This window comes from Phoenix dactylifera, chromosome 16 (genome assembly GCF_051530095.1).
Source record: "Phoenix dactylifera cultivar Ajwa chromosome 16, Ajwa_hap1_PhDact_Kaust_v1.1, whole genome shotgun sequence".
Classification (NCBI taxonomy): Eukaryota; Viridiplantae; Streptophyta; class Magnoliopsida; order Arecales; family Arecaceae; genus Phoenix; species Phoenix dactylifera.
This window is the reverse complement of record NC_143205.1, coordinates 22,612,039-22,636,909: the sequence shown is the minus strand read 5'-3', so window position 1 is coordinate 22,636,909 and position 24,871 is coordinate 22,612,039. Positions and strand designations below refer to the sequence as shown.

The following is a 24,871-nucleotide window of genomic DNA, read 5'->3' as shown; positions in this document are numbered from 1 at the left end:
AATCTGATCTGGACCTATTATCCGGTTTGGTTCAATTGGGCCTAATCTGTTTTGGGCCACAATTGACTTGGGTTTAAAGGATTCTGATTTTAGGGTCTATGTTTGATCTTAGGGGCCTATTCTTGGATCTATGAACTTAGGAGTTTAAGAGTTTGAAAAATTGTTTAAATTATGTTTCTTAGTTAATTAAATAATTAATATTTATATTTAATCAGGGGTTCGTGATATCTGTGGCAGGGATTTTTAAGCGAACCCAGGTAGGTGACCTATTGCTTTAAAGTAGAATTTTAACATGTATCATGCATATGTTGATGTATGATTTATTATTGGCATTATATGTTAGAATTAGAATTAAGCATTTAATTTCATAAACTATTAAATTATTATTGGCATTATGTGTTAGAATTAGAAATTAATATTTAATTTTATAAACTGTTATGTACTTTACTATTGGGAGTTTGTTCATGACTTGAGTTGGAAAGTTGATTTATTGATTTTTAAAATCCGCGTGACTATAGTCTAGGCCCCGCCAATGGGATGATACGTTGGCCATGTCGACTTGTACTGAGGAACTAGTTCCGACACCGCGACCACCGGTGATAGAATAGTGGCGGCACAGGGGTGCATTTTGCTCTTCGGAGCGGCTCAGTGGAGCGTGAGTTTGGCACCAGGGGGTGCGGCACAGTGGTGCGTTGGCTCAGTGGAGCGGCTCTTCGGAGAGTTGTATTGGCACTTCGGTGTAACCATGCCACTGGGTGATGTGGCCGTAGTCATGCGGTTGAGTTATTTTGAGTCTCGGATCGGGTTTACGGATTGTCGTGTGAATTTTTGGATTCATGAGTTTTAGCTGCTTTTTATATGCATCATGACATGTTATATGATGACTTTATTGCATGATGTTGCCTACTGAGCTGTTAGTTCACTCCTACTATTTACATTTTTGCAGGTGATGATATATGATTATGGGGATTATGGGATAGAGTGATCATGATGTAATTAGCTAGTAGATATGTACTTTCTTTTGACTTATGTATATATGGACATTTGATATGAAAACTGGAATTTATCTTTAATTAGCTATTGATGATTGATTAGATATATATATATATATATATATATATATATATATATATATATATATATATATATATATATATATATATATATATATATATATATATATATAAAAGAAGGTATATTAGAGTAAACCTGGCATGGACTCGAGGTTGGACCGTCGGCCGGATGAGGGAGCCGTGGACGCCGGGAACGTATCAACACTCCTTAGCAACCACTCAAACATTCCGTCAACAGAGAGAGACATTCAATCCCATTTGCCATAAATGGCATCGGCAGCACCCTTTAACGTTTTTTTTTTTTTTTACAATAGATGGCTTGTATACTTCTAGTATAGATATATTCAAAAAAAATTAAAAATAATACATCTCAGGCATCTCTTTTTTTTCTGACGTCCAGAAATTTTCTGAAGTGATCGGTCATGACTATCCAATCTCTAAGCTCTTTAGCCTAAATATACCCTATCTAAAACTTAATATTATTTTTCACTATATCTGAATATTTTAAAGTAAGAGGTAGTGCCCATTCACGCCGCAGGTGTGGTACCTGCTGAATCCAGCCGATCATTAGCATCCTCCGGGCAGCATCAACGTTTCTGTGAATACATGGCAGCCTTTAACTCTCCGGTGACACCGTCACAAGTTCGCTGAAGAGAGACTCAATATTCGATTCAATTCACGACATCTGTCAATATCTACGTGCAGTCAAAACTTTCCATGCCGCCTCAACTATCATCCCTCGTGCTTGGATCCCTCCACCGCTGCGCTGCCTGTGCCCGGCACCCACCTTTTTATCGCTGCTTCTCGGAGGACGCTCAGAGTCGCAGAGAGAGAGAAGAATGGGGGGCTCCTCTTTTAATATTAGACAAGAAGAGAGCGCCTTCTTCTGCCCCTCTACTGGCATCTACAGCAGCCCATGGAGATCAACTCCACCACCAATCCCACCTCTCTCTCTCCCCGAATTCCTCCTCTCCTACTCCGCGTCCTCCTCCTCCTCCTCCTCGAAGCCCGCATTCATCGATGCGGCGACCGGCGCCACCCTCACCTACGCCGACCTCCGCGCGCTCGTTGCCGCCGCCGCCCGCTCCCTCGCAGCCCTCGGCGTCCGCCGCGGCGACGTCGTCCTCCTCGTCTCGCCCAACTCGCTCCACATCCCCGCCCTCGTCCTCGCCGTCTTGTCCCTCGGCGCAGTCCTCTCCACCGCCAACTTCCTCTACACCCGCCGCGAGATCCAATCCCAGGTCCAGGATTGTAACCCCGTTCTCATCCTCACCACCGCCGATCTCGCCCCCCAGCTCGACGGCCTCCTCCCCCGCCCGCTAACCCTGATCGAGCGGTTCCTCGAATCGCTCTCCGTCGATCGGACGGTCCCGATCGAGTTCGCCGGCGTGGGACCGGCCGATCCGGCGGTGCTAATGTACTCGTCGGGGACGACGGGGAAGAGCAAGGGGGTGGTGAGCTCGCACGGGAATCTGGTGGCGATGGCGAGCGTTCTGCGGCACGTGTGGGGGAGGGAAGAGGTGTACGCGTGCGTGTTGCCGCTGTTCCACATGTACGGGTTCTCGGTGTTCGTGTGCGGGGCGGTGGCTGCGGGGGCGACCGTGGTGGTGTTCCGGCGGTTCGCGGTGGAGGAGTTGCTGAAGGCGGTGGAAAAGCACCGGGTGACGCGGCTTCCGGCGGTACCGCCGATGGTGGTGCAGCTGGCGAGGTCGTCCGGCGTGGCAAAGGGTTACGGTCTGGGGTCGCTCAAAGAGGTCGTCTGCTCGGGGGCGCCGCTGGCGAGGAAGCACATGGAGCGCTTCGCCGACGGCTACCCCGCCATCAAGCTCGCTCAGGTAACACACGCTCTCTCACGCATCCTTCGTCATAGATCCAATCATCACCGTTGGATGGTGTGATCGGAGGGAGGAGGTTGGAGGGAGGATATATATACTCGCGCCTAATTTTTTTTTTTGCAATCAAATAAATATTTATATATAATCTGTAATTGAATTGTTGCATTGCACCAATCTATTTCTAAATGGCACACTATCAAACCCGTCATTTATCATTATAAAAATTATAATAATGATTATTTTTATCTAATAAATTAAAAAATGCTAACTTTTGACCATATAATCATTTTTAGGAAAAAATGAATTTCAAATTTTAAAATATTATTTTATTTAGAAAAGGTATAAAAGTAACAACCATTATTTATGTTATAACAGTCTTTGTAATGGGAACTAACGGCTATCATTTTTCACATTAATTATTAGCATTTAACAACACCGTTTCTTCTAAAACCACCACATCTGACTGATAACAAAAAAAATGAATGCCGCTCTAGTGTTTATTGTGAACAGGGTTCAATTTATGGAACAATTTTCCAACTTGAAAGATAGGTATCATGATATTCGTTGTCTTCTAAGTGAATGTACTTCATTCTGCACTACTCATATGTACAGAAAGGCCAATTATGCTAGGGACTGAATAGCTTTCTATGCGGCCCATCATTTTAGAGGTGTCATTTAGAACAGACACGACTCTATGCCATCTTCTTTGCACTTTTTGCTTCTTTGTAATTTTATGAATTGCCGATGTATCAGGAAAAAAAAAAAATATCATCAATACCTTAGTTTTAAAACAAGAAAAAGACTAGCGCAAGAATGGATTCCGATGGGGGCATGGGAGAATGAATCTTCTAAGAAAATTTTGAATACGGAAATGAGAATAGCAAGGAATTCTATAATGTTCTAAAAAAAAATCAAAAGAGTTTGAAATAGACGCATCATCTTACAAGTAAAATTCCCACTTGGACCACTTGATTTATATCAAGGAAACATCTGTTTGCATTTACATGTCAATCGCCTACGTTATTAAACAGATGTGATATATGTGCTATACGTGTGCATGTCCTTGTAGCGTTTTATCGAATTAAACATTTATCTGTTGTTATTAAAAAAATTTTGTGTGGTGGTGCAGTGCTATGGCTTGACCGAAACGAGCGGTCCAATAACAGTTTGTGATGGGCTCGAAGATAGATTGCAAATTTCCATTGGAAGGTTGATCCCCACCATGGAGGCCAAGATCGTTGACGTGCGTACGGGGAAAGCTCTTCCACCAAACGAACACGGCGAATTGTATCTCAGGGGGCCTCCAGTTATGCAAGGTGACCCTGTGCACGGCGGCACACGCACACACGCATGCATGCAAATTAATATTTTTACATACATATATGCATACAAAAACATATGCACGTATAGTTTCCAGATATCTTTATTTATAGATGCAAGAAGAGTATGAGGCTTCTTGCACCATTTCTGTAGGTTATCTGAACAACCAGGAAGCCACATCTCTGGCCATTGATGGAGAGGGTTGGCTGCACACTGGGGATATGTGCTACATTGACAGGCAGGGGCTTATCTACGTCGTTGAGAGGATCAAAGAGTTCATAAAATACAAAGCTTACCAGGTTACTGCTTTTTTACTTTAGTCTCCACTGTAGATGCAAGCAAGCCCTTTATGGAGCTGCAATCTAACTAATGCTGTTTGGAGATGCTGTAGGTAGCCCCAGCAGAGCTTGAAGAGGTTCTCTCCACCCATCCAGATATTCTCGATGTAGCTGTGACATCGTGAGTGTAGATTTAATTAGTAGCAACAGTAGCAGTTCTTGCTGTTGTTATGGCTATTCTTCTTAATTATTTGTGAATCTGGAATTACTTTAGTTTCTATAGGCAGCTGGATGGTAACTAACCTAACATGATGCCATTGATCGAGTACGAATGTAAACAATATCACATTAGCTATCGAATTTGATATAGTTAGATATGGAAAAGATGATCAAAGTTTGCAGAACCCATTGGCTTAGAGAGGGTGCTCTACATAGAAGTTTAAGAAGTTTTTCGATTAACTTGTTTCAAGCTTATATAAAACGCAATATAGTATCACTGTTGATCCCGTACGTGGATATAATATAGAACTCATATGTCTATAGTTCAATGTGAATTTTTTACTTATTTCGTTTGTATGAAAGGTTGTGCTAAATGGTGATATCTTTATGTACATATAGGTATCCAGATGAGGAGGCAGGAGAGATTCCAACGGCATGCATAGTTAGAAAGGCAGGGAGCAAAATCAAAGAAGATGATGTCCTTTCTTTCATGGAGAACAAGGTATTTATTCAACCTGGTCCATTTCATGTTTATCCATAGGCCAAACTAGATACCTATTTGGACAAGTCTCTCAAGTTTGTCATTTGAGCGCACGGACATATGAGCACGGATCACAGAGTGCTATGCAGCTATGGATCACCGCCATTAAGATATGGATGGCCATCAAATAAGGTAGTACATGAGCAACGGCCTACGCCGTTATTTGATGGCCACCCATCTTCTTAAGGCATCCATCCTAGGATGCACAACATTTTATAGCGCATGGGCTGCACCACAGAGAATCCTGGTTGTTCCAATATTTTTGCCAGTATAGTGTGTACCTATGAAATACAATAAACTTTAGAATGGTTTACCATGTGAGTAGACTATTGTTGGGTATCATCCATAGGAAACTAGAAGAAATCAGAGGTCACGCAACCAAACTCTTGCATTATATCCTTCTATTAATGAATGCAAGAGTACGTAATATCAAATAATGCAGAAATTTGCACGTATGGTTGTTATTATAAAAGGCAGATAAGCAAATGCAAGGACAATGAAGACTTGTATCTACTATAACCTTCATGCTTTTCTCAATTACTAGAGACCCTTATGGTCCCTCCTTATATTGCAGACATAATAAGGCGAAGTTATTTTGCAAATATCAATGCTTTTCTGAGAATAACTATATCAGTTTTTTGATATATACTACAACTTACGGTCATTCCGAATACTGTTAGGTTGCCCCTTACAAGAAGATCAGGAAAGTATTGTTTCTGGAGTCCATCCCAAGATCACCTTCAGGAAAGATCCTCCGGCGGCATCTAAAGGATACAGTCATGCAGCATCAGAAGATAGAAATTTTTTCAAAGCTATAGAAAGTATATATTCTCCAGTATCTTCATTCCTTGGATTGCCTGGGATTTGAAGACAGAATATTCAGTCTTTATAGACTGCAATGGGTGGTTAATTTGCTTGATTGATGCTTTAATTTGTATCATGAACATTATATAAAAATCAACTTCATGATGTTTGGCATCATAAACATCATCCAAAATTCAACTTAATGGTCATTGGCTTCTATATGATGACTGCCAAAATCTTTGTTTGCATGATTACAATACAAAAATATGCACATCACCGTGAGAAATGTAAGTGCTATTTTCTTCATGAATCGTAGTAGTTTGATGTGTAGTTGGCAATTACAGGAGGTTTCTGTTTACTGTTGTCGAAGGATCCGTATCTCTTCATGAGAACTTTCAAGAAGGATCTTTGTCTCCTTGTAAGCTGAGAAAATTCTGATTGAATGGAGAACAAAAATGTTGAAAAATGATTCTTTTGACTGCAGTTGTTCATGCACATATCCCGTTCAAATTTATTTAATCCAATGGATCTCCTATAACCATAACTAACTGAAGATTGCACCTGCAGAGCTTGGGGAAATATCGTGCAGCCATTCTGAGGTCATTGATGTTGCCGCCATTGCAAGTTAAAATCCACTTCATATATATATATAGAAAAACTGTATAACACCCATGCAGTACAAAACGTTATCCCAAATATTTTAGATACCCTGGATGGCTGGATCAGGAGAGACTAGAGAGAGAGAGAGAGAGAGAGAGAGAGGCAGAGAGCAAAGCGGGATCATCCCCTTCATGGCAAGCAAGGTAAACGAGTTCTATTTCCCTAGAGTGATGCTAGATTAAGGCTGCAAATGGGTTGGGTCAGCCTACAACCCGACCAGGTTCCAACCGAATTAGACCCTACCTGATCCATATTTGAAAGCTTGTGGGTTGGGTCAGGTTTAAAAATTAGATCCAACTAAACTCTAGGCCAAGTCTTGGTCTCGTAATTTTCAACCCGTCCCAACCTACCTAAGTTTGTATGTCATCCATCTCCAATTTGGGTTAATAAAAAAAAAAAAAGCTTGGTATGACAAAATCTCCTTCTTCACTCTAAATATCTTTTCCAATTTATTGAATAAACTCTCCTTTAAATTAATTCATCTTTTTCATTCTACAACTATATCTCCTCTCATCTATTTACACTTATAATTACATCTAAACATTCATAAAAATCATAGTTTGTAAACTTAAGAATGTTAAATTACTTAGACGACATTAAAAGTTTTTGAATAAAAAATAAGTTTAAGTTGATTGTTTTTAGTTTTATTTACATGTTTAATAATTTTATATTCAATTACTAATTTTTATATTTTAGCTATAAAAGAATAGAGAAATACTCAACTCGAACTGTAAACCCAATCTAACCCAGTCCCAACCTGAACTCAACTATTTTGGGTTTAGTCTCGGTCATGCTTGATCCTAACCTGACCTCAAATGAATTGTTGAATCTAAAATCTTTCTACAAACCTGACCTGACATTATCAGCTAATAGGTTGGATCTAGGTTAAGAATCATGATTCAAATATGAGATTGGGTTGGATCGGGGTCAAGCTTGTACTGATCTGACCTGTTTGCAACCCTATACTTCGGATGACTATGAGTGTCCAACATGGATGGCATAAACTTAGACAGACTTAGAGACCTAAGGGTTCAATTCTCATTGGTGCTAAGTCCTTGTTTCCATCTAGAATGGCTAAGAATATCCTTTCGAATGATTCCTTGTGGTTATAGCATTGTTTGCATCTAATCAGCAAATCCTTTCATTAAAGTAATACTGGCATGACTTGTGAATGTCTCTTGTTCATGTCACATTGTAATTGGCACTTTTCTTGCGGTTCCATTCCATATTAAAATTGTAAAAAAAATCATTTAGAAGTAGGGAAATCTGTAAAGTATGCACAAAAAAGACATACATTATAGACAAAGCCTTCTCTTTTTTTTGACATTTCTTTATATTTGTGGGATACAACATACCTAACATGACAGATTGTGAGATATAATAAGGTCCAAAACTTCTAATAACGTTGTAAGCCACTTAGCCACATATTTATAGGGTTCCATGAAAGACAAGATCGAAACATCAATGCATCGTGCAAGTTACGGTGTTTTTGAAATGAAATCACATTAATAAGTATTTTTAAATTAAAATTTAAAACTTATGCTCTTTGGAAGTTAGGGTTTAGACTTGAATACGATATTTTAAGGGTAGGCTTATACTGCATTGCAAGTGGCCAAAGTAAATTGTATCTTTCTATGGGCATTTTTATTATTTCTTTTTAACCAATGTTAACGTCGAATCACTACGAACAACTAGAAGAGGGTAAAATGGCCATCTCGAAACAAATTTGGTTCTTCTAATTGCATACTTGCATTAGGAGTTCATTGAGGTATCCAAGCAAGGAGTGCAACGTGGAGTGGATGGACAACTTTGGAGTCCAACTACTCTAAAGAGCAACAGTGACCAGAATACAGTAAATCCATGGCAAGATAGTGACGTGAGGATTGCAAGCTGGCTAATGATGCAAAAATACGTAATCTCGGTTAGAAACTATCTAATAATAGAAAACTAAGCAATTGGGGATGGGAGTAGGCAAGTACAAGGTCGCAAGTATAGTGTCTGATTCATTAAACCAATTTGCCACAATACTTTTAACTTCTCTGTAGACATATGTCATCTCATAGAAAAGTAGAGCGCACTCATTTTCTAATTTTACGTCAAAAAATGAAAAATAGTTTCTATAAGATTGGCTCTTTTATTTATTATCATTTGACTACCGATCAGGAGGCTTGTCCGATCTACTCGAGCACGAAGCCTTTTGGGTAAGCTCGGATTAAACACTTAGACCAAGTGGGCTAAACTCAGGCTAAAGATTTAAATCTTGACCTTTTTTTCGCTATTTATTTTTGTTAAATGTATATGTAGACTTAATTAATAATTATTTTAAAAATATAAACTTAATGAAATAATAGGTATACAGTAGATCTTTGACATATTAAATTATTTTTATTTATTGTTTTCAAATATATTTTAAAATAATATTATTAGTTTTTAAAAAAAAAGTTAAAAAATTGGTCATGAAGCCCGAGGCTCGGCCGGAAGCTCGTGGGCGGAAGGACCGCTTCGGGTAAAAATATAATTTTATGGGTCGATCGCAGAACTTTCCAGAAAGCATAACTTGGGCAACATTGGAAGAAATTATAGGAAGAAATTATATCAGATCTCCGAAAAGGGGAAAAAAATATAAAAGAAAAGGCATTGCCAGCTGGCGGCTCTGCCGAAATCGACGACGCATCCCCAAACATGACCCCTGGCTCGCAAGAATTCTTGGGGCGGACGGCAGATGCTCCCAGACTCCGCGGCTCAGCTCCGCAATCCTCAGGAAACACCGGGCTTCCACCAACCCCGAACGAATAGCACGACGACTTTAAGAGTCGTGTCAGCAAATCGGAACAATACTACGTCCAGCACGAATCTGTAGACTCCACGCGGATCGCATTCGACCTCGTCGTAAACTCTTTCGTTCTTCCGCCGCGCACCAGACCTAATCCGCTCGCTCGGTATGCCGTCTTCTTCTGGTCCCACCTCCAGGCCCCGCCGCAGTTTCCCCTCAAAAAGTCTATTGAGCCTCCAAACGCCCCCCCGGCCGCCTGTTTCCGTCTTCGCTCCGAACAACCCTTCTCGCTCGCAGAGAGATCGGATCGGAGAGGGGGGGAGAGAGAGAGAAATGGTGGCAGGAGGCAACATGCAGTACAATAATTTGGGGAGATCGGGGCTGAAGGTGAGCCAATTGTCGTACGGATCATGGGTGAGCTTCGGGAACCAGCTGGACGTGAAGGAAGCGAAGGCACTCCTCCAGTGCTGCCGCGACCACGGCGTCAACTTCTTCGACAACGCCGAGGTCTACGCCAACGGCCGCGCCGAGGAGATCATGGGCCAGGCCATCCGCGAGCTCGGGTGGCGGCGCTCCGACCTGGTGATCTCCACCAAGATCTTCTGGGGCGGCCCCGGCCCCAACGACAAGGGCCTCTCGAGGAAGCACATCGTGGAGGGCACGCGGGCGTCGCTGCGCCGTCTCGACATGGAGTATGTCGACGTCATCTACTGCCACCGCCCGGACGCGGCCACCCCCATCGAGGAGACGGTGCGGGCGATGAACCACGTCATCGACAGGGGCTGGGCCTTCTACTGGGGGACCAGCGAGTGGTCCGCGCAGCAGATCACCGAGGCCTGGGCCGTCGCCGGCCGCCTCGACCTCGTCGGACCCATCGTCGAGCAGCCCGAGTACAATCTCTTCTCCCGTCACAAGGTAGGGTTCCGAGGATCCATCGTGCTTGTTTTATAATCTAGGGAATTTCTTCTCAATTCGTCCGTCACTAGCTAGCGGGATCCAAGATTAGTACGGCGATCGCGATAAATCTCATTGGTCGTTAAAGATTTAGAAAATAAAGCGTGATTCCGCAACTTATTCGAGTCTCCTTATTATTCGAAATTGAGAAAAAGACTATGCCTTTGACTGCGACATTCATCCATCCTCGATAGAGGTAGTAAGCTTCGTGTATTTGAAATTGCAGGTTGAAGCCGAATACTTGCCTCTTTACAGCACCTACGGCCTGGGCCTTACCACATGGAGTCCTCTAGCTTCTGGGGTGCTTACTGGCAAATACACCAAAGGGAACATTCCACCTGATAGTCGATTTGCCTTGGAAAACTACAAGGTAATCCTGAATCTTTCAAATTAAATTAAAGTTGCCCGTTATTGTGAATTTTCTAAAGCGGCGCTTTGCTCATGTAATGGCTGCAATTTACGACCTAAATTGAGGATATGAATATGGTTCTTGTATCTGGGAACTTCAACATCATTTTGTTTCAGATTACGACTTGAAATATATTGGATATTGGTTTTGTTCTTCTTTTTCTTCTTTTTTGTGACATTCAAATACATGGTTTTGTGAATTCTAGATAATTTATTGATGAGATTATTGGAAAAGGGATATTTCCTTTATCGCTAATCTTTTGGAAAGATGGATGCGTTTTTGGAAGCGATTGATGCATATTATGGAGCTCAACCCATGATGAAGATTCTGTGGTTGTAAAATATTTAGTTTCTTGATAAAGTTTCAAAAATTTGCTTTCTAAATGTCTGCATATTCTATCTTTTGCTGTTTTATTGCTCATTTCGTATTTGATGAATTTTTGTTCATTTCGATTGGTTCTGTGCTGAAGTTACTGCTAGGAGGTCCGACACTTGGTAATTAGTGAAATGCTGCTAACACCTTGTTGGTATGTTGAATTTGCTGACTGGTATCATGTGCCTTGCAGAATCTGGCAAGCAGATCATTGGTAGATGATGTGCTTAGAAAAGTTAACGGACTGAAACCAATAGCGGATGAGCTAGGTGTACCTTTATCTCAACTTGCAATTGCTTGGTGTGCGTCGAACCCCAATGTTTCGTCAGTAATTACTGGTGCCACTAAGGAGAGTCAGGTACATATTATGTTGATATTGATTTTCTTTGTTTTAATTTTTTTTATATTTTAATTTTTGCAAGATATCTTTGTTTCTCTATTCGATAAACATGAAACTGTATACCGGAACATGTGTTACTTTGACTGTTAGAATCTGATCTATCTAGTGGGAAGGTCTCTGTATCTCTGCCTCTTTCCACTGACTTGGAAAGCCAGTAGGTAGATGCTTAAATAATTGCTGGAAAGGGTAGGAACACTAAATAATGCTAAATTAGTCAATATTAATAAACATGTTAAAACTGTTATGGAAATGTAAACCTTTTTAATGTTTACTCTGTACCTGGACAAAATATGCTGTTGCTAAATATATTGCTTTGGAAATGTACGATATAAAAATATTTGTGATAAACAAGCTTAGGACTGAGGACAGTTAAGTTACTATGAAAATTTAATAAACACGATCAAAGTGTTGCAACCAACCATTTCCAATACTCTTTATAGAGAAAGTACTCCTCTTGTTTCATTCAAATACTAAAATTGGATCATCTTAATCCCCATAATTATGTCTTGTCATTATCAAGGGATATTTTAGAAGATAAAAACAACTTTCACAAAATTTCCTGTTGTTTGTCTTGAGCAATATGTAGGAAAAATCTTTAGTTTATCATTTTGCAAGCAGGGAAGCCAACATATTGAAAGATATAATTGAGCAAGACTTTGTTATGGAAGAAAAAGAAACTGATGTCTTTCTGGGTGTCGGTGTTTGGCTGTGTTCTGAATGCATAATATAACAGGCCACTTATCTAAACAATGATAGAAGAGGAGATGATACATGTTGACTGAACTAGGTTGGTAACATTTAGGAATGTTAATGAATATAATAACTTGAAGAAGGCTGCAAAAGGATTAGACAGGTGCAGGGGTGAGAGTGATATTTCAGGGCTTCAGGGCATCACAAGTGGATTTCTTGGATGTGATGGTCGAGTTTTAGTAAAACAGATTAAATAGATATAAAAATAATGGGGTTGACATGTGGTAGAACTAGGATTTAGAGAGAAAAATGAATACCAAGGTCAAGTGAGGGAGTTGCATCATCAAAGAAAGAAAAGCAGTGAAGAAAATCTGTCTGGGGTAGTGATGAATACCAGGGCTTGATTGCAGCGTTTTGACTTTGGTCATCCACCATGATTCCAAGGGGCTTTGCTTGCAGAAATAAGCTATAGACTAGTTAGTTTTTTTCTTTGTTGTAGTCTTTAGGGTGTTGTATTTCTAAATGATGGACATAAAACCATTTTGCAATGTAATAACTGACTTAGATGTGGTATAACTTATAATTAAAGGACACTTCAATCAATTTAACATAGCCTTATAGTATATGGTTTATCAGATAGTATGATAAAATGCAGTCAGTACAAAAGGAGGCTCTGCAAAGAGGAGCCTGTGTTTATGTAGGTGGGTGAAAGAAGCATGTAGCCTAGGAAAATGTTGACTGAAAGCAATGCATACCATCTCTAGGTATTGATTGACAAATATGGTATTTTTGTATTTACTGTGTTGTGCATGTATGGATAGGTAAATCACTGGTTAATCACCGGTCATCTTTGTTTCATCCCTGCTGCTTAGTTAGCGACACAGTTTTTGGAAAGGCAGTGATAGCCATTGAGTTTGTGAAAACCTTAATTTTCATGCTTCCTTTATGCTTATTCTCTGGCATGCACTAATACTGAAACTTTCATACTACAGATAATAGAGAACATGAAAGCTCTTGATGTAATTCCTCTTTTGACACCTGATGTGCTTGAGAAGATTGATGCAGTTGTTCAAAGCAAGCCCAAGCGTCCAGAATCATACAGGTAAATTCACAACCAATTCCAGTAGACCCTATCTTTTTTGACTTTTGATTCATGATAGAGTGCATCTGAGAATGTATCAGACTTGAGAATGTTTTTTCTGTTGGGATTGGTCTTGTTAAGATGATTAAAAACATTGGATTTGTGTTGTTGACATTATGACATTTTTATAGTACTTAAAGCCTGATATGGAAGGGCAGTTTGAGATTATTTTTATGATGCAGATTTCTGAATTTCCATGTTTTCCTGGTGCGTATTATGTTGTTGTGCTATCTTGTATTCTTTGTGGCTTATGTTGTTCCAAGGTAAGGTGATAAAAGTTGGCTAATTCTATTGTGCTGATGATTTTGTTTTTTCATGTTGAGATGATAAAGAATTAGATTACTTATTAATTCTTTGCAAGATTGAACTCTAATAAATACTGTCAGTTCAAGGTTGCTAGATCTCTAGATAGTCGAGGCCTCTTTGCAGCAGTAGTGGTCTTCCTCTGCTCCTATGTGCTGCACTATAAAGCTTGATCCGATGCAATTTAGATGTGCAAAGTCATAGTGATTCCAGACTCTGCACCAATGTTGTCTAAAGGGAATCCCATCGAGCTATACGTAAAACGAGATAGGCATATTAGTTTATGCTATACTATAGGAGGATTATCTATTAGATGTGGGGCCTGCATCTGAGTAATTCTAGTCTTGATTCTTTTGAGATTTTGTCTGTATAGAGATTGTCTTGTATTAATCTAGGTTGTCTTGCATGACCAACATAGTGACCCTTGTTGTGGCCTTTGTTTGGGGGTGAGTACTTGCTCTTTCCATCCACTGGGCTTTATGTGACAGATTTCTAACTTTTTCCCTTTTCAGCCACCATTTCCTGGTTGAGAGGACTATGCTTCCCATCATCTTATCACCAATCTGAAGTTCTGAGACATTTTTAGTCTTGCTGAGTCCTGGGTGTGATCATAACTCTTTTCATTTATGAGCATTTAAGTTACCCATTTATAAGGTTCTTGTGTGGTTTTCACGCTGCTGTGTTGCTACAGATCTTCATATACTGTGTACACGGATGCGCATTCATCTCTGAAATTTTTCATAGTACAGCTGGGGCTGACCTGAAACTGGGGTTTAACCAATCCTTAGGTCTCCTCTATGCGAGCTGATTTAGCTTGAGCCCAGACTTGGCTGTAAAGGCTAGGCTTTGGAATGGTAGTGCTGGACTGGCTTATTGATATGACCCATTTTTTTCTGTAGAGCCCACATTTTTTGAGTAATTATCTCTGATGGGCTTGTAAATTGGCGTAAAACCTCTTCAATCTCTGGCTATATTTTCTTTCTATATTGAGGAGATTCACATTGCATAGGAATGAGTCATGGTTCATAATTTTCAGTAGAAGTATTGCCAGTTTAGGTAATTAATAGATTACTTTCTAAGCTTTGAATTAGTAATTATGAACCTGTTGCTCCAACTCACAATTAGCAAGCCTTTATGATTTTGTTTCCGAATACTTGCAAGATCTAGGATTGTTTGTTTGAGTGCCAGACACTTGTTCTCAATTCATGACGACAAGTTAAATGATCTAATCCTTGTGTGGAGTCTTATTTAGAGTTCCACTCCTCCGTTCCTTCCACTCTTCAGTGTAATTAGTAGCTGTTTTTGTTGCTGTGCAAGTGATTGGAGCTAAGCCTACATCTGCTTAAATCATTAACACTTGAGCATAGATTTGCTTACGGTCTTTGAGTTCCGTTTCGAGGAAAAGGCAATTTCAGCTGACCAGAAAAAAGTAGGCAGAAGGCTGAATCCTTGGAGTGGTATAAAATTGCCTCGGGGATCATGTGATCTTCAGAAGAATCTTCTTATGATTCTTCTTCTTCTTTTTCGTTTTGGAACAATCTAATGTCGATTGCTTTACCTTGCATGAGAACATAGATTTCTTCGAATTATCTATCACGCAGCAATTACCTTCGCAAGCGATGCTGATGAACTGAACTGCATCTCGTCATCTAGCTCTCATATGAGAGGGAAAAGGTAAATGAAGGGAGGAGGGGTTGAGGGTTTGACCTAGCTTTGAGATGTCGACCTCGATAGCCATGCCAAGCCGAAGAACAGGGCTTTGAACCGTGTCGTTCAGGCAGATGCCATGATCGGCATGTCCCTTCCGAAAGAGCACAGAGAATCTGACGAACCCGAGCAAGAGATCCGTTGTTCTTCGAGTCCGACGCCGTGGGCTGCTTATACTTCTCTGGTATCTCTTAAGGTTTGACTACGATGAAAGATTCAAGGAAACAAATATTGCGCGTTATAGAGATGCTTTATCAAAAATGATGACAGAAATGTTTAGTTAGTTTGGAAAGTTGAGAAAGGAAGTCATATTAGAACTGTCAAATTGTCAATAAATTTAAGATTAATTGCAGTAAAACACAAGACACGTTTATTCTTCTTTTTTTTTTTAATTTGCAGTTGCTACTTTCGATAATTTCATTCAAATCAAGCAAAAATTATAAAATTAAGGATTCAAAAGATGCTTGGCATGACTAAAACAAAGAGTGGCATGATTCCCCCTGCTGACATCAAATCATATATATATTTGTTTCCAACATCTAATTAAATTATCTTACTACAAAGCCACGGCCGTTGAGAATAAAAGGAAGCCTCCAGCGACAGAAGACAATTCCAATATACGTATGATGTAGATAGATATCCGAACACGAAGACTGCGACCATTCTGAAATTTGAGATCTCAAGTGCTCAGAAGGTTTGAAGTTGAGCAAAAAGAGACAGGAGGAGGAGAATATTAACCCAGGGATAAATCTTCATTGATTATGTTAGAGAGGTTGTAAAATGCAACCGTCTCTTGCAGGCCTACTCGCTTAATTTACAGCGAGTTGCACCCAAGGAAAATCAAGTCATAAAGGAGGAGCGTCCTATAGCTTGCAGACGTACTCGTTTTGGTTCCCATCATGAATAGAGACAGGTCTTGGAGGGTGCCAGATCTTCAACGCATCTATTCCGAGAGCAGAGTTGAAGGCAGCATGGGCTGGTCTGGGCTATGTATATAGCATGTTCTATAGGCTAGAGCAATCCTTCTTGAGGCCAACTCGACCATGGTAATTGGCTAGATTCATAAAGCACTGAGACATTTGGGGCATGGTAAGTGATGATATTGCTTTTCAGGCCGAGCATATTTATAAAAAGACTAATAGGGCCACAAATTAGGTGGCTTGCTAACCACTCCCGAGGAGCTGCGGGTTGAAAAAAGAAAACTGCCTAAAGCATTTTGAGATTTGCTATTTTTTGTGTTTTTTTGGATACATCTATACTAGGTGTATATGAGCGATCAATTCTAGCAACAACCAAAAAAAACAAGGGTCAGGTTTTACAGACAGGTCCAGTTTGTCACAGATCCGACTAGTATCCAACGTTCGACCGGGACCACCGCTCATAAGAAATCAAATGGCCACCAAATCCGATCTGGAAGCATCCTAAATTTATAAATGGACCAGGTCCAACTGCAAACACCCTACACAAGCCCATGCTGGGGCCCAGTAGTGAGAATTGAGTTCTTTAGCAGGGCCCAGAAGCACACCTTTTTGCTCTGCCGACCATTTTATTCCGCAGTACCGAAGCATGCATTTGCTATGCGGTGGGAATGTTTCAGTTGGATCCCTGTCAGCTCCAAAGGTGGTCATGAGACATTCGTTTCCAGTTGCCGGCACATCGTTGTGTTTTGTGGCGTGGATACATTGTCCCACGTAATTGGAATACACCTTTCGACAGCAACAGAACAGATACTCTCATCAATGTGGGCCAGAAATAGTCTTAGTGAGAAGACACTGCCCGGGTAGCCTTAACTTGCACCATCAGAGAATTCTGCCATGAGAGGCACGCAGAAGATTTCATTATTTCCTGATTATAATGGGATAAAGGCGTACGAAAAACATCTTAGATTTCCAGAGATCGTACTCTCCGGTACAGTTCAGGAACATGCCTCTCCACCAACATGGTGATGGTAGGTACAGCAGGGTTCAAACAGAGCTAAAGCCATGTTCCCAGATCCATTCGAAGCAGGCACAAAGATACCAAAAAATATGCATTATAGATTCATGGACGCCCTGCATCACGAGCAGAGTCGGATAAAAGCAGCTGGGAATTGCCAAATACAAGAGCAAAAATACTGGAAAATTTTTGCAAGTCGAGAAACAACAGTGAACATCCAAAATCATCTATTTCACTTGGATATGTTGAAACAGATAAACCTCATCTTATCCCTCAAATCTTGAAGCAAAACAGGCAGCAATACTTACAGTATTGGAAGCACCATTCACATATAGTTACTGGTCATGTGTATGGAGCTACAGAGAAATTGAAAACATATTGGTTGGTGTACTTAGCAACCCACCTAACAGAAGGGGTCATTAAGCCAAAATCAAACACAAATGGATGGTTGTGATCCTGGCTTGACCCGAGAGAAAAGCAAAAAGGAAACGACCTTGTCTTTCTCTATTTCTCTACCTTTTTCTTTTTCTCTATTTAGTCAACAGCACTTGTTCTTTCATCTCCTTTCAAGGCTTGTAAGAGTTATTGGAGGATTGGAACCTTGCAGCTGCAGCAAAATCAGATCAGAGTTAAAGATATCAGCATCGAGTCATTCCGCCCAAAACTTCACAACTGTGATCTAATTCTAAAGGAAAACTGCAAAGGGGCATGTTGGTCGGTCCCATCAGATTTGTTAACTTTCACTTGGATGAGCCATGGCCATGATATTTAGTTCATTTTGGAATACCCCATGCTTAATTATGTTTATATTCAGTTTTGGCAGAATAGAAGAATATTGATAAGGGCACATCAAAGTCTAGTGCCATATATAATGGTCTGGATTGATATGAACCTAGTTATGATTTTTATATATGATTATCAGTATACTAGAAAGCTTGACTTTCCTATGTTGATTGCAGAAACTCACTTACCAAGCCCACGGGCATCGGAGGTCCTCATAATTCTAAGTCTCTTGACAGTGTCCAAGAACATCCTGTATTTAACACACAAATCAGAATTAGAGTACTGCATACCACGCAACCATGTGAATGTAAGGTAGAAAAATAAGAATTAACATCTTGTGCAGTTGCAGAAATATTGATCTAAAAGCAAATCTATGTCATGTATGAATACCATAGCCAAGCACCCTATGCACTTTTTTCTACAGAAATGGCATTGGAGACACCACCATACCAACATCAAGTGCAAGAAGGCTGCCATTAAGCAATTTGCTTGCGATGCCATCCTAGCTCATTTGTTGTAAGTATGGAATGGAAAGAATGCCTACCCCCAAGGGACATCTCCAACCAGCATCAAGTCCCCATCCTTGTCTTCATAAGTAAGAGCAAATTCATAGGAGCCCCCCCACAACTTTGAGGCCTTCACACCATCTGCATCATCCACTTTGACCAAATCAAAATTTCATCCATGCCAATATTATCAAATAATAATAATAATAATAATAAGAGAAATAACTTCAGCCCTTATTTTGTACATACAAGTAGACTGCTTCAAAGCAGTTTTACCTCTTCAACAGTAGGACTATGGAAACCATGCAATCAACAGTGAAAGGTATCATGTTTCTATAACCACTTATTAATCTTATGCATCTTACAATATTTCAGCTAATATGATTTCTAGTGAACATACCCATAAAGAGATCGATTTAACTACAGCTAAAGCAAAACCAAGGGAATTTAGGAGGCTGGAGCTTACAGACGCAACAGGTACTGAGGGCCATCGCGGGTTTGTGAAACATGAGCTCCAGAGCGAGCGCAAGGGTTTCATAAGAGCGATGAGCATTGAGATCCACCTTCCTCCCAATAGGATCTCCATCCATGTTCACCTTAACAAAGCGAGAGCACCCAGCAGCCCTCCCTTTGTTATCCCGACCATCGATCCCATTGGCTTCCTTCATATTGGTGTTGCTGCTGTTGGTCTTCTTGTGGGCGGCAGAATTAGTCCCAGAGGTGTTGTCTTTCGATTGGTTAAACAAGCTGTTCATCCTGAATGCCCTTATAGGTGGCCATCCCACCACTGCCTGACTGCTCCCAGATGCAAATTATTTGTAGCAAAGAAAAAAAAACAGTAAATAGCAATCCAAGAATTCTCCAGATATCAACAATTCATGCCTACCATATCTTCATCTTTCATTTATTTTTTCCCTTTACTCTCCCTTTTCTTTTGATTGGCATAGTCATGCTATCACTAGGCTTGATGCATCATTTCCCATTCTTTTTGAAGCATAATATCATTAAGTTGAAGAGATACCTTTTCTTGAGCTCCCAAAATGGAGTTAAAATGTATCAATAAGTTAGGAGTAGTAATAATGCTGCCTTATTTGGGAAGGAAGTAGGGTAAATAAATTGAAAGAAAACTTTACTGAGAAGGAAAACTCAAGTGGGTAATAAAAAAAATATTTCAACAAAAAAGGGTTCCTAGTTATTAGAATATTGGAAGAATAAGCAAGTGCAGAGTATAAAAAATAAGAGTAATTAGATAGAACCTGAGCAACAACAACTTCATGGATCACCCAGATCAGAAAGAGATAAAATTGAATATAATATAAACAAAAAGCTTGGAGAAAACCAAAAAAGAAAAAAAAAGGTAGACAATATCATGTAGCAGAATATAAACCGGGACGGTTTTCCTTTTCAACATTAAAAGAAAAAAAAAAAAATCAAACCCAGACAAAATCCACAAATATTTGAAGAAAAGAAGCAGAGAGAAATATAAACCAAAATAACAAAGAAACCCATTGCATGAAAAGCCCATTTGCAAAAGCAAAAAAAAAAAAATCCGATAAGAGTATAAATAAAGAGAGTCTAACGCTCACCTGGGTGGGTGATCGGATCCGACGACGTCCGGAGCAACGGCGTCCGCGGCCCTCTTAGTGCCGGCGACGCCGTCGCCGCCGGCTCCACCGGCTAAAGCAGCGGAGGAGGAGGAGGAAACGGAGGATGTGGAGGACGACCTAGGCGAAGGACGGTACACCAGAGAAGGGAAGTCATTGGCAGTCAGAATCCTGCAAGACTGCCCCCACGGCGCAGCCGCCACCTTGCCGCCGCCACCGCGGGCGGCATTCTTCGCCCCCAGGCTCAACCCCAGCTCCAGGTCCTCCTCGTCCTCATCTCTCCTCCCCTCCTCCGCCGCCTCCTCCGCGGTGGCGGGGTGCGAGGAGGCGGCCTCCGAGAGCCCCACGTAGTCCTCCACCGCCTCCGCCGCCGAAGTCGACCCCGACGAGGCTGCTCCTCCATTGAAACCGCGAACACCTTTCATCCCTCTCTCTCCAACTCTCTCTCTCTCTCTCTCTCTCCCCCCGTGGGTCGCAGAGAAGTCTTCTTCCAGGGTTCAAAGAAAGCGGTGACGGGAACGGAGGATGGTTTCAGTGGTGATTCCCCTTTTAAGCAGTGAGGGTTTGGGAAGTCGTGTGGGGGTGAAAAGATCGGGAGCGAGGAGAAAAAACGAGCCAAAAGTAGGGAACTGGGAACAGGAGACAGGGTTCACAATGGGTGTGGGACTGGGTACGTAATCTGGTGCTTCTCTGTAATGGATATGATGCACCTACGCATGCACCCAAAACTCGCCTACTGCAAACAAAGCTTTGATCTTTCTGTTATATTTAATCACATACGGTACGGCATTAAGTTAATTTTTGTGTTCATTTAATCAAACTCACTATATTATTTTTTCTTTCTGGTAGAATATTATCACTGTATTATTTATAAATAAGTAGTAAAATATTAAATTATGACTGTTAATAAAATCTTCACTAGTAAGGAAGCGAAGAACGTTACAAGGGCCTTGGCTTAGGCCATTTAACTGTCGCGTGATAAGAGGTTAAACAAATGACTGGTTGGAGGTCCGTCCGCGGCCCCTCGCTTTTGTCTTTGTCTTCGCGTTTAGTTTTCTCGAGGCAAAAAGCATGCACACACCGATCCACATGGCCCCAAAATGGGACACCCACGGAGGGGACTTGGATCAAAGACTAATGTTCGCGTCTTGTTAGGGTGCGGCTCAGCTGCTCCTCTCAGGCAGGAAAAAGACCGGGCCCCACGTTCGGACGCTGCCGTGGGGTTCGGATTGCATCTTTCACGTTAGGACTTAGGACGCTGCCGTTGGATTGCGCCCCGCACACCTCTCAAAGCACCCCGAACTTCTCCGTTCGTCCGCGTTCGCAGATCTTGAAGCGACCATCGCGCGATCCAGCGGTGGATTCGCCAAGGAAGGTGAATGCTTTTTTTCGCGCGAAAGATACGACCACTGTCGGCTGCCGTGAGCCCCGCCAACCAGGATGGCAACCGAACTGAGAGAAAACGGCACCTTAACGCCGTTTTTTTAAAATATTATTATAATAATTATAGGCAAAAAAAATTAAAACTAAAAATGGTAATTTATAATCTGAGTCGGGCCTCTAAAAATATTAATTTATGTTTGATATAAATATATTTAGATCGTAAATAGGTCAACCCATTTAAACTTGTCCATTAAATGGGTTGGATTCATATTTAGACTTTTGATCCACTTAATCTATTCTGACACATTAAATAATTGGATCGGATTATGGTCCGGCCCGTTTAAACTGTTTAAAATCTATTTAATTGGTAAAAAATTTGTCTAATTCATATAATATGTTTAATAAATAAGTTACATAGGTCGAGTCGAATTATCTATTTCATAAATAAATTTAATTTAAAATTAAAATTTTAATTTATTTAATAAATAAATCAAATTTAGATTGATAAATTTTTAACTCGCCAAATTTGTATATCCACGATCCGATTTGATTGCCACCCTAGTCGAAAGCCCTCGGTGGTGCGACTCGCGAACGTCGTCAAGAGGCAAATTCTCGGTTCGGAATATCTTATCGAGAATATGTCGGCGATATCCTGTGCAGCGGTACCCTACAGTTGTTTCGATTCCGGAATTGGACCACCTCCGCAAAAGCTGCCACCTTGCTGGCAGGAGAGGAAATATAATGATACAAAATTAGGGTAAACCAGTTCTGGGGCAGCACCAGCTCGGCCGGCCTTGCAAGTGGTGGTCCTCATCAAAAAGGCTCCCGAGGAGGTTGGGGTGGCATTCCCTAATTTCCCTTTCTCTGAAGAGACAAAGGTGAGCAAAGGAAGATGCCTGTCTGCCTAATGGAGGCTACAATAATACTTTCATAGTTTCCATGTGAATTGAGAACAAAAATAATGGTAGAAATGGGAACTTCACCCTCCTACGATCCTCGGATGCTATGTTATGAGTTTGGAGTTGCGTAAAGCCAAGTGTATCTTCTGCTCCACGATATTTGGACGATGGTGAGAAAGAGCGTTACATTTTAGACTACCCATGTATATCATGAAACTAACGGGACGACCGATTGGGTGACGGTATATATAGCGAGCCACTCAGAAGGCACCTTATAGACTGGAGAGGGAGAGATGCCCGAAGCATTTCAGAATTTTTTATTTTTCGATTCTATTGGATGTATTCGCACCCGTGATGTATGAAACATCTATTTTAGCAACAAAAAAAAAAAGAAACCGAGTGCATCAAGTATTATTATGTGGCATGCTTTGATTTCCATAGAATTGATAGAAAATTCTATTATGGAACACATGTTGCACATCTATTGCAGCATTCTCTTGCCAACATATGGATCGTGCTCGCTTCTGGTGGGGGTCGGATCTTGCAGAGATTTTCTTTATCAAATTTAATGCTTTATATAATCCCACCTTTTATATCGGTATTTTGTAGGTTAGCCAATTATATCCTAAATCTCTCTTCACTCTCAAGCGTGATTCTAACCACCAACATGCTCCATTTTGGTGCATGAACTTCGCATACATATATATAGGGATGTTGATCATGTGTATTGTCTGTATTCGATACCATTATTTTGTACAAAAAAAAACTTGCAGCCCTTGTTTCTGCTCTCCTACTTTGGAACTTAAACTATCATTCTTAAAGAAAACTAAGAGAATCGAACAATAATAAAAGAAGACATTGACTTCTTAGTTACTTCTTTTGAGCCTTTTTCTTAATCTAAAAGGCTGTTCCATGCTCATGATTTTACCTACTACTAATTAGTTACCACCAAACATGTTACGTTTCAAATATTTCAAAACCTTTTTTTATCCATGTCTATATAATTATCTATTTAATATTTAACTTTCCAACATTTCTGTTCTATAGAGATCATGAATTATGATGAATAGGTAACTTCCACTTAGGTCACTGACACCCAGCCTTCCATGACTTTATTAATTTTGGTAACTATCTTCAATGACTTTAGTAATTGAACCAATTGATACTCTCTTCTTTTTATGTGTACGCAATGACCAACAATCACCTATTTTTCATGTTATTAATGATCATCCATTCTTTGATATCCAGTTAATGAAGTGGCATCGTGCAAGTATAATATTATTTATATTCATATTTTCATTTAATATAAATATTTAAATGCATCTATATATTCTAAATGATAATGCAAACTATAAAAAGATGTTGAGATATACATAATTTCTGATTTGCATGATATTTTGGATTAAGCAACGTTTTCGACAAGCACATTTAGTAGAATATCCAAACATATATAAGAGTATTATATAAAGGAACCTAGACTGTTTACCTCAAGGAAATCATAATTAGCTACTTAGACAACCGAACCACACTGGAACATATTAAAACATAGTTACTTTTTCTTTTTTTTTTCTTTTTTTCTTTTTAATAACTTCCAACTAAAAACCATCCTCCACTCTTCTAGTTATTAAAGCATATATAATTAACAACAGAATGATGTAAGATTTACAGGTAGAAAGTCCATTAATGTTCGAGGCTACTGGGCTATCATGCAAATACGAAGTCACATCGCTCCTCGTTGGCTGGACGTCATCCTCCTCCGAAGCTCCACTTCAATCTTATCCTCCTAACCATTGTTAATTGTGAAAATAACCTTACCCCGGTTATGGATTAACTTCTCGAGAAGCAAAAGAATATTATAACACAAAAGCAGCATGAAAACAATACGACCCCAAAGAAGAATTGGCGAGCGATAAAGGGGGGAGTCCATTGCCTCCACCGCGGCTTCCAACCATGTTTAGGTGCCGCGACGTAACGCTTAGAAAATCTCGTGGGTAATAATATCGCGATGTCTCGGAAGCCGGTGGTGGTGGTGGTGGGCGGGGTCCGCCTCCTCGTCGGGCTCGGGCGACAAGCCGACAGGGTTGTGGGCCCGAGGCTCGACACGTGAGGGAGTGGGCTCCACGTGGGCCGACATATGGGCCCCGTCCTTAGGGAACTTTTCTGGGGAACAGCTGGGGATCGAGGGTTTTAGTCCATGGAGTTAATCCTGCTATGCTGGCGAAACGTGGCATGAGGTTGTTCCTTGGCAGCCAAACTGGGCCCAGAGATTTTCCTGACAGAAA

General features: G+C 40.6%; 3 protein-coding genes across 7 annotated transcripts; 2 read left to right on the top strand and 1 right to left on the bottom strand.

Annotated features, from left to right (window-relative positions):
* Positions 1–1,523: 1,523 nt before the first annotated feature.
* Positions 1,524–6,430, top strand: LOC103714910 (putative 4-coumarate--CoA ligase-like 8). The gene is made up of 6 exons (XM_026807624.4): positions 1,524–2,908; positions 4,038–4,224; positions 4,382–4,527; positions 4,620–4,687; positions 5,125–5,227; positions 5,947–6,430. Exons 1-6 carry the CDS (start codon positions 1,913–1,915, stop codon positions 6,082–6,084), a joined length of 1,638 nt encoding a protein of 545 aa, XP_026663425.3. The 5' UTR covers positions 1,524–1,912; the 3' UTR covers positions 6,085–6,430.
* Positions 6,431–9,723: 3,293 nt separating this feature from the next.
* Positions 9,724–13,637, top strand: LOC103714896 (putative voltage-gated potassium channel subunit beta). The gene is made up of 4 exons (XM_008802345.6): positions 9,724–10,418; positions 10,684–10,827; positions 11,432–11,596; positions 13,321–13,637. The coding sequence occupies exons 1-4, from the start codon at positions 9,837–9,839 to the stop codon at positions 13,432–13,434; spliced, it is 1,005 nt and encodes a 334-aa protein (XP_008800567.3). The 5' UTR covers positions 9,724–9,836; the 3' UTR covers positions 13,435–13,637.
* Positions 13,638–16,667: 3,030 nt separating this feature from the next.
* LOC103714909 (auxin-responsive protein IAA10-like) lies at positions 16,668–20,958 on the bottom strand. Of its 5 annotated transcripts, none has more exons than XR_016398688.1 (7): positions 20,290–20,958; positions 19,170–19,498; positions 18,742–18,844; positions 18,382–18,447; positions 17,931–18,021; positions 17,407–17,530; positions 16,668–17,288 (listed from the first exon to the last, which is right to left on the bottom strand). XR_016398688.1 is itself a non-coding variant. In XM_089927782.1 (5 exons), exons 1-5 carry the CDS (start codon positions 20,730–20,732, stop codon positions 17,997–17,999), a joined length of 966 nt encoding a protein of 321 aa, XP_089783908.1. In that variant the 5' UTR covers positions 20,733–20,957; the 3' UTR covers positions 17,625–17,996. The 5 variants fall into 5 exon arrangements, 2 of the variants coding, with proteins under 2 accessions (XP_089783908.1, XP_089783907.1); XR_016398687.1 differs by having other exon boundaries at positions 17,382–17,530; positions 18,386–18,447; positions 20,290–20,955; XR_016398686.1 differs by having other exon boundaries at positions 18,386–18,447; positions 20,290–20,955.
* Between the last annotated feature and the right edge of the window lie 3,913 nt (positions 20,959–24,871).